We start from the raw sequence: 10,116 nt of genomic DNA on the forward strand, positions 1-10,116 counted from the left end.
ATTTGCAAAAACTCTTTAATGCATTTTTTCAATATATAGTACATTTGATTTTTTTTTTTAAAACAGTGTGATTACTACTCAATGTTCAAACCTTACAAGTATATTTCTAGAGTTAACTTAAGGATTTTTTATTTTTTTATTTTTTTTATGACTTGTCCAGGATCATGGAGAAAACATTCAGGTCTGACTCTTCCAGATCATTCTCAAGCAGATCAAGTTCTTTCAGGTGGGATGGATTTGATTTCAGAGCTTCGGTCAGTGCCGCCACACCTTCATGTGTAAGATTACAGTTGGACAGCCTGAAGAGAGCAGAGTGGATTTGTTAGAACAGGTCAGTGGTTTGCTGTTACTTCTTAGTTTAACAGTTGCTTAATCAGATTTGAATGGCTTTGGATTTGATATTGCACTAAATAAGATTTTTCCAGACGATTTTTTAAGATTTTTCCCTCTCTGAGTGCTAACATTCCACTGAAATGGTCAAAAATGACATACATTTTTAGTTTCAACATTATTTATTCTTCAGACATCACCCTTTAAATTCAATAAGTATCAGCTGTGTGCAAAGTGAACCACATTTTGTTTTTGACTATTGAAAATGGGTAATATACAACAAACTAAACTGAGCTGCATTGAGATCCCCAATATCTATGGAACAGAACCATACAGGGCCTTGAAAAACAATATTTATGGCACTCAGGTATATTCTATGAATTTGTGTTGACAGAAAAAAAATGAGATACATTTCTAGTTTCAACATTATTTGTTGTTCAGATATTTTTCTTTAAATTAAAAAAGTATCAAATGTGACCCATTTACCTCAGCTTCTCTAGTCTACAATGAGGATTCTGCAGTCCGACACAGAGCTTCTTCACACCCGAGTCTTGTAGATCATTAATACTCAGATCCAGATCTGTCAGACAGGAGGTCTTTGAGCTAAGAGCTGAAGCTAGAGAAGTGCAACTTTTCTCTGTCATTCCACATTTGTCCAACCTGAGAAAGAAATTCATTATAATATACACTGTTCCAACTTCATCAAATATAAATATATTCACTGATTTCTATATCTTAACCTTAGTGTTTTCAGTCTGCTGTTTGGATCACGAAGAGCTGCAGACAGCAGCTCCACTCCCTGATCTCCAGGTCTGTTGTTGCCCAGGTCTAGTTCTCTCAGATGAGTGTTTGATCTCAGAGCTGAAGTAAGAGATCCACAGCCTTCCGTTTTAAATTTGCAACATGAAAGCCTATTGAATGAAAGTATAAACATTCTCAACTCTAGAAATTCCAGTGTATTTGATTGACTTTATACAATCATATAGGTGTTAATTGTCCTACAAGGCTATAAACAGTAAATTTAGTCACTCCAAGAAACTTCCAAGGGAAAGCAGTTTTGTAATGAGTTGTTTGTTTGTTTGTTTGTTTCTTTGTTTGCTTGTTTTCCAATTTCTGTGAAGTTTATGTCCCTGTTATTAATAACTTTTTACATAAGCTATAATGCCCATGGAGCAATATTGTTTAATGGCGAATCTACAAATATTCAGAATCATCTTGCCTCAGGATCTCCAGTTTACAGTGAGGATGATGCAGTCCAACAGAGAATAACATCACACCGGAGTCCTGGAGCTCATTATTGCTCAGAGAGAGTTCTTTCAGGTTTGAATCTGTTTGTAGTACTGAAGCCAATGCTGCACAACTTCTGTGTGTTATTTTACAGTTATTTAACCTGTTAATAAAGCAGTTAAAGGCTCTTTAGTCATTATTAACTTCAAATCACTTCACAATTCAGTATATGTGCTTTTGTTATGCTATAACTCACTTCAGTATTTCCAGTGCACACTGAACTTTCTCCAGAGAAGCACAGAGATGTTTCACTCCTGAATCTCCTATGTCATTCCAGGTCAGGTCCAGCACTCTCAGATGTGAAGGGTTTAAACTTAAAGCTGAGCTCAGGGAAACACAGCCTGGTTCTGTTACTCCACAGTTCTTCAGACTACAGAGAAGAGAATAATGTATATTATACATATGTTGTCTCAATCTATTGGCAAAAATCCATGTAGCACACTTTGTGTGATAAGGACTCATTTATATCTTTAAGATATAACAACATACTTCAAAGATTCCAGTCTGCACTCTGTGTCCTGTAGTCCAGCAGTGAGGTGTATAAAAGCATCATAAAGAATTTGATTGTTTGGATTATTTGGCCTACTGTCGAACCATGCCTGAATCCTGAAGTGACACAGAAACATTTTATTAAATATCTTCATATCTAAAAAGTGTATTAGGGTCATTCTGTGTCAACTCAATAAGAGGTCCCTGGTTAATTATTTTTTTTTTTTTTTTTTTAAATACATAAATGAAGAAGGCCAAAGTATTACATGTCATGAATGTATACTGAGTAATCCAATATTTTATATCAAAATGACAATTTTCAACTGAGATTTGGAGCCAATTTACAGGGGGTAAAAATGACTTGAGAAAGATGGCGCATGATTATTTTATTTTTAAACAGAGATTGGTAGGTCTCTTAGTAAAATCTGTTGACTATTAGCTATTTTTGTTGCATTGTATGCCAGCACTGAAAGTTTAAAAATGGGAAAAAGCACCTGTGTTTTTTGCCCCAAGTTTGCATACCTGTAACTAAAGAATTATTAAAGATACCTTAATATCCTTTTAGATTTTGGTTCTTAGCAAACATTTCTTTTGCTATCTTCATTTTATGGTCCTATATGGTTCAATCACATAGATATGGGGATCCCAATGTGACTCCATGTTCAAATTGTTGAATTTTATCCATTTTCAATGGTCAAAAACCAAATGTAGGAAACTTTTTAAACAGCTGATACTTATTGTGTTTAAAGAGGAATGTCTGAAGAACAAATAATACTAAAACTAGAATTGTATTTTGTTTCCTTCTATCAAAATAATTGCATACAACATCCCTCTCTGAGTGCTAAAATTCCACTGAAATGGTCAAAAATGACATACGTTTTTAGTTTCAACATTATTTATTCTTCAGACATCCCCTTTAAATGCAATTAATATCAGCTGTGTGCAAAGTGAACCACATTTTGTTTTTGACTATTGAAAATGGGTAATATACAACAAACTGAACTGAGCTGCATTGAGATCCCCATATCTATGGAACTGAACCATACAGGGCCTTGGAAAACAATATTTATGGCACTTAGGTATATTCTATGAATTTGTGTTGATAGAAAAAAAAAAATGAGATACATTTTTTCATCTTTAAATGAAAAAAGTATCAAATGTGACCCACATTTGTTTTTTGATGACTGAAAATATGTACAATTGACCAATTTACTCATGTAGCAACATCTCCATATCTCTGGGACTGAACCATATAGGACCATTAAAATTAAGATAAAGAAATGTTTGTTAAAAACCAAAATATAAGATATCTTTAATACTTCTTGAGATACAGGTCTGCAAACTTAGGGCAAAAAACAAAAACAAAACAAGTGTTCTTTGACCCCCTCTACAAAATAGTGGATTACTCAGTAAAAATGCATCCATGATATTTAATATTTTGGCTTTAATTACTCTTTATTTTTTTCTTTCTTGAAAACAAAATTAACAAAATCAAAAATTTGAGCTGGGGAAGTTTCTGAAATTTGGTTGATGTGACATGGAATGACCCATTAATATAATGTTTTAATATTTAACTTTACTCTAAATAGAACCGTACATTTGTGGGGCATGGCATGATTTCTTTACTCCGACACTGAGTATTTCCACCCCTGAATCCTGCAAGTTGTTGTGGCTCAGATCCAGCTCTCTCACATTGGATTGTGATGAAAGAAGTGTAGACAGCTTTATACAGCCTATTTTTGTGATATTACAATCATGCAACCTGGAAGAGTAAGAAAGATTGTCATGTTTTTTTTTCTCATTATATATTAACAATTTGTTGCACTCACACATATAATAAGTTACAAAAAGTGCTCACCAGACCTTTGTAGACAGCCTAAGCACAGGATTTAGCCAGGTAAGCAGTGCTTCAGATCTACCATATTTCCTTAATTCAAACTCATCAAACTTCTCATCTGATGTCATTAAAATAAACATTAGAGCAAAACCAAGTTCTTGGGACTGGATGTCTTTAACTTTTCCCGAGGTTATGTACTTTTCTATTTCATCTTTTAGAGAATGATCATTGAGTTCATTTAGACAGTGGAGCATAAGGAGACCCGTTTCTGGACAACGGGTTTTTATCTTTTCCTTCATATACTCAGTAATCTCCGTAATGTCCTGGGGGATGATTGTTCTTTTCTTAAAAACTATTTGTAGAAGGGCCTGATTTGACTCCATCGAAAGTCCCATGAGAAACCGAAGAAAGAGATCGAGATGTCCATTCTTACTTTCTAAAGTTTTATTAACTGCACATTTGAAGTAAGATTGGCACTGTCACATTAATTTCTGATTCTTTTACTTTGCCTTCTACAAGCACATTTTTGCCGCTGTTGTGGAAGTAGAGATGCACATATAGAGCAGCTAGATGTTCCTGAATGCTCAGATGAACAAAGCAGAAGACTTTCCCCTGATACCAGCCAAACTCCTCTTTGAAGATCTGAGTGCACAATCCTGAGTACACTGATGCTTCTGTCACATCAATGCCACACTCTCTCAGGTCTTCCTCATAGAAGATCACATTGCCTCTTTCCAGTTGCTCGTATGCCAGTTTCCCTAGTTTGAAAATCATCTTTTTATCTTTGTCCTCCTCCTCAATATACTTAGTGTTTTTGATGCTAATCTGTGCCATCAGGAAGTGTGTGTACATTTGAGTGAGAGTCTTGGGAATCTCTCCACTCTCTGCTTCGCTCAACATCTTCTCTAGAACAGTGGCTGAGATCCAGCAGAACACTGGGATGTGGCACATGATGTAGAGGCTCCTTGATGACTTCAGGTGTGAGATGATTGTATTGGCCAGACTCTGATCACTGATTCTCTTCCTGAAGTATTCCTCCTTCTGTGGCTCATTGAAGCCTCGTACCTCTGTCACTCGATGGACACACTCAGAGGGGATGAGATCAGCTGCTGCTGGTCTGGAGGTGATCCAGATGAGAGCAGAGGGAAGCAGATTCCCCACAATGAGGTTCGTCAGCAGCACGTCTACTGATGTCTCTTTAGTCGCATCCCGTAGAGTCTCATTGCTGTTAAAGTTTAAGGGAAGACGGCACTCATCCAGACCATCAAAGATGAAAACGACAGAGGAATTTTGAATCAGATGTAAACTTATCTCTCTCATAAAAAATGTTTGAAGAAGACCAACTAAACTGATTCTTTTGTCCTTCATCAAATTGAGCTCTCTGAAAGGAAGTGGAAATATGAGCTGGACGTCCTGATTCTCTTTCCCTTCAGCCCAGTCCAGGATGAACTTCTGCACAGAGACTGTTTTTCCAATGCCAGCGACTCCCTTTGTCAGCACAGTTCTGATGGGTTTGTCTTGTTCAGATAAAGGTCTAAAGATATCATTGCATTTGATTGGTACTGTTATTTCTGCTGCAGTCTTTAATTTTTTTTCAATCCTTTTAATTTCATGTTCATTACTGATCTCTGCATTCCCACCCTCTATGATGTAGAGATCGGTGTAGATCTCATTCAGGAGTGTTGGGTTTCCCTGTTTTGATAGGCCTTCAAAAATGTGCAGATGCTTCATTTTCATGTCAGATTTTAATTTTTGGTGGATCTCTGAATGAGGAGCATCATGTCTGCAAAAACATAATCTTTTCAGAATGAAATAATATGTAGGATATATAGTTAGGTGTAAACTTAAAAAAAATCATAATATTCAAACAATACTAATTGATTTATAGCACTATATCATGTATTTCCCATTTTATAATCTGTAATATTTTTTGTGTGGCTAATTTAATTAGATTGCCTTTTCTACAAATAAAGACTGTTAAAAATGGCTAAAAATGCAAGTGTTGATTTTACATTAATTGAATAATCACTTATTATTAATCACTTATCACTTATATAATCACTTATATAAATTTTGTTTTACTATGTGTTATTTCTCATTTTTCAAAAACATGTGAGAGATCAACATGATGGCAACTGAACAGTGAGGAAGTTGGAGATGCCCTGCTGTCATTTAAACCCTGCAGCTGGCAAGAGTTCGGCAAATCATCTGTACTCATCCTTATTCCCTGTATTCGACATGGTGAGTCATCCAACCCCCCTTTTTACCCTGAGTCTGCGAACACTGAATGAACACTTAAAAAGTGATCAGAATGAAACAATACCTTTGTTGTGGTACATTTGATTCATCTTTCATTTGTATTGCACTGGGATCAGGTGAATTTGATATTTCTAGGGAACTGAAAAAGACATTATTAAAATAAATTAAATTCAGATTGATTTGTGTTTTCTCTTTATTGCTTAGATGCATTTCTTAAAAGAATATTTGGTCAAAACTATAAACATTCTCAAAAAATGTGGAGAATGTTATTTGAGTTTGGGTTATAAAACCTGTGCTTCATAATAACAGTTCAGTGGAACATTAGGCAATTCGGAAAATTAGCGAAAATATGTGTAGAATATTTATAGATTTGAGAAATGTATCTTTGATTTCAGAAATAAAGTAATAGTTTGAAAATAATAGAATCAGATTTTTTAAACATTCACAAACATAGTGACATTTATAGCTGTAGGGATACAATTATCACAGCTATAGCACAAGCAAATAAAAGATAAATAGATTTACCTTTGGTTGAACAGAGAATATCCATTTCTTAACTGAATTTGTGTTTTCATTGATTTGTCACTTTTCAGGGACAAAACACTGGGATCAGATGAATGTGATCTTTCCTCAGAACTAAAAACAACAACATAATGCATCTCACTGAAAACTATTATTTTCTAAAAAATAATGTCAAAAAGATTTTTTTAAGAAAAATAGAATTTGAAAGCAAACTTTCAGTTTTTTCTGTCACAATAGCACCAAAACAATAGATATTTTAAAACATAGTTATACTGTATTCACCTCCCATCATTTATTAGATCTCCGTCCTTTAACTGAATTGGTGTTTTCATTGATTTGTCACTTTTCAGGGACCAAACACTGGGATCAGGTGAATGTGATCTCTCCTCAGAACTGCGAAAGACAACATAATACATCTCACCATTGAACAACAATGATTATGTGCTTTTTTAATAATTAAAATCATAAAAAATTATGCACAAGCACATTTGATCAAACTAAGTGTTGTAGAATAACAGTAGGAGAGCATATGTTTAATGACGTTAATTTGCACTTTGCAGATGGTCCCTTCGGACTTGTCTCTCAGCCGCCTGTTCATTTAGATCAATTTATTTTGTCCAGTGCAAAGAAGGCTTGTTTTGAGGAAAACAAGGTTGTAGCTCATTGTCTACTTTACTATGATTGGAAAGATGTGTTATTTGTGTTTTAACAATGTATAGCTCATGAGTTATTGATCAGGGAAGTTTGAATCTGTGAATATATTGCCAACTTTACTGAACTCCTTGAACTAAGCACTTACCATATTTCTTTAAACTTAAGTCCAAGTTCAAAATAAAACTCTATGATCTGCTCCATTGTTAATGTATGGAGCTGTCTGAAACACTGCCAGCAGGACATTAAACAGGAAGTGTTTGTCCGAACTCACAACAAGTTTTGAAGAGAATGCAAAAGCTTTGAAAAATCTCACCAAAACCTGCCCAATCTAACTCCAACTGCCCAAAACTTCAACTGTCAAAATAATGTGATAGAATTTTATTGCCATGTCAATCAAGGTTGACATGGACCATTTTTTACTTGTTAAAACAAAATAATGATGACAAAATAATAATTAAAAAAATTGATCAATTTCCCAGGAAAATGAATCAAATCAGGGCAAATACATTAAAGAGAATCAAAATCAAAAACTGCCCAATACCCTCGAAGAAACACATGCATCATTTTCAGTGTCAACAGTCAGAATAAGCCAACTTAAATGCAAAAAAGTGTCCAATATAAGTGATCGGAAAAAGCAACGTAATTAGCAGGTATTTTCACACGCTAATGCACACACCATGACAGCCAAAACTCTGTCATTCATTGATACATTTGCAAGCAAACTTAGTTTTGTCTTTCTCACAATAGCACCAAAACTACAGGTAATTTAAAACATAGTTATACTGTATTCACCTCCCATCATTTATAAGATCTCCATCCTTTAACTGAATTGGTGTTTTCATTGATTTGTCACTTTTCAGGGACCAAACACTGGGATCAGGTGAATGTGATCTCTCCTCAGAACTGAAAAACAACATAATACATCTCACCGAAAATTATTGTTTTCTAGCATATAAAAGATGATGCCATAAAGATTTTTTAAGAAAAACAGAATTTGCAAGGAAACTTTTAGTTTTTTCTCTGTCACAATAGCACCAAAACCATAGATGATTTAAAACATAGTTACTGTAATCACCTTTTTAGATCTCCATCCTTTAACTGAATTGGTGTTTTCATTGATTTGTCACTTTTCAGGGACCAAACACTGGGATCAGGTGAATGTGATCTTTCCTCTGAACTGCGAAAGACAACATAATTCATCTCACCATTGAACAACAACGATTATGTGTTTCCAAGTAAAAAGTCAATGTCGTCAACATTTGTTAAGGACAATACTGTATCATTTGAAAGCAAAATTTTAGTTTTATCTCACAATAATGCCAAAACCATCAAAGCTATGTCACATAAAAATAGTTCTATTTACCTCTGATCAAGCAGAGAATCTCCATTTTTGAACTGAATTGGTGTTTTCATTGATTTGTCACTTTTCATGGACAAAACACTGGAGACAGCTGAATCTGATCTCTCCAGAGACCTGAAAAACAACAACCTTTTTCTCGAAAGTTAAAGATTATGTTCTTGTCAACAAAATATTTTGTTTCATTAATCTATATCTCTCTAAAGTTGAATATTATGTTCAAGTAAATTAAAAAGTTGGTTTCATTAATTAATAAAAGGTTATTTGCAAAGAAAACATTATTTTTATCTTGCTACTGTAGGATCAAAAGCAACACAGGTATACTAAACTATATGCAAACATAAATATAATTGGATTTACCTTTGGTTAAACTGAGAGTCTCCATTTTTTAACTGAATTGGTGTTTTCATTGATTTGTCACTCTTCATGGATAAAACACTGACAGGTGAATGTGATCTTTCCCGCTGAACACTGTCAGATACAACACAAGTCTTCATAGTTCAGAGCAATTCAACATCACTTTCATTTAGATCATATTAAGATTGTCAGTGCCTTTTGGAATAAAATATAATTAGCTGTGCTAGGTTATATCAGTATGATTTAATCTCCAATTTTAAACTAAATTTCTTTGATTTGTCACTTATACACAAATATAAAGAATATGCTTTTTTAAAATATTAATTTATATTTGATTTATATCTATATAAATATGATACATGGACAAAAAACATTTCTATCACCTTTTCTCTCCATTGCAAGTACAATCAGTGTCTTCTTCAGCATTCATTATGGTGTTTGTGTTTTCCTAACTGTTGAACAAATTAATTCTGTCCATCATAATCAAATAAAGACAAATCTTTCAAAGACTTTGTAAAATCAAACGAATAGGAATGAGAAAGAAAAGCAACGAAAGACACTAAAAAACAGAATCTGGTTTGACTGGTTTATGAGTTGTCTTTAAAGATATTTCCTGGTTTAGTTATTTAGTTCACATACGTTCATGTTGTGTAAGGCTTTGACTGTTTCACAGTGTCTGACTAAAAATAAATGCACACACTTTATGATCATAAAATTAGATTGTTGTAGTTGAAGCATAGCATTTATTTTGGGTTTTTTATAACACTTAAACTTGAATGCATTCGGCAAATGAATATAACTGAAAATTTTCAGATTAGACAGTGTCAAATGTATTTCAGTCTTTACTCTTTAACTCAAAATGATTTATCCTGCCTAATGTAATCTATCCAACATTTTTCTCTCAGTCTGTGCAGTTGTACTTACCATGTGTGCTCTGGATTCCACTCTGTCTCCTCATGAAACAACAGAATGATTGTGTTTTCGGTGTTCTCACTGCTTACTTGCTCTGTGAAGGTGGAGCTAA

At 34.1% G+C, this 10,116-nt stretch overlaps 1 protein-coding gene across 1 annotated transcript; it reads right to left on the reverse strand.

The window, feature by feature from the left end:
* LOC125248122 (NACHT, LRR and PYD domains-containing protein 12-like) lies at window positions 1-10,116 on the reverse strand. The gene is given in 18 exon segments (XM_048159747.1): window positions 1-299; window positions 817-990; window positions 1,071-1,241; window positions 1,550-1,720; window positions 1,814-1,987; window positions 2,107-2,223; window positions 3,704-3,868; window positions 3,965-4,405; window positions 4,407-5,726; window positions 6,267-6,341; window positions 6,728-6,838; window positions 7,007-7,117; window positions 8,171-8,281; window positions 8,454-8,555; window positions 8,742-8,867; window positions 9,096-9,206; window positions 9,476-9,544; window positions 10,017-10,116. Coding segments are annotated over 17 exon segments (3,681 nt in total). The 5' UTR covers window positions 9,523-9,544; window positions 10,017-10,116; the 3' UTR covers window positions 1-145.

The sequence above is a fragment of the Megalobrama amblycephala genome, linkage group LG16 (genome assembly GCF_018812025.1).
Source record: "Megalobrama amblycephala isolate DHTTF-2021 linkage group LG16, ASM1881202v1, whole genome shotgun sequence".
NCBI classification, from domain to species: Eukaryota; Metazoa; Chordata; class Actinopteri; order Cypriniformes; family Xenocyprididae; genus Megalobrama; species Megalobrama amblycephala.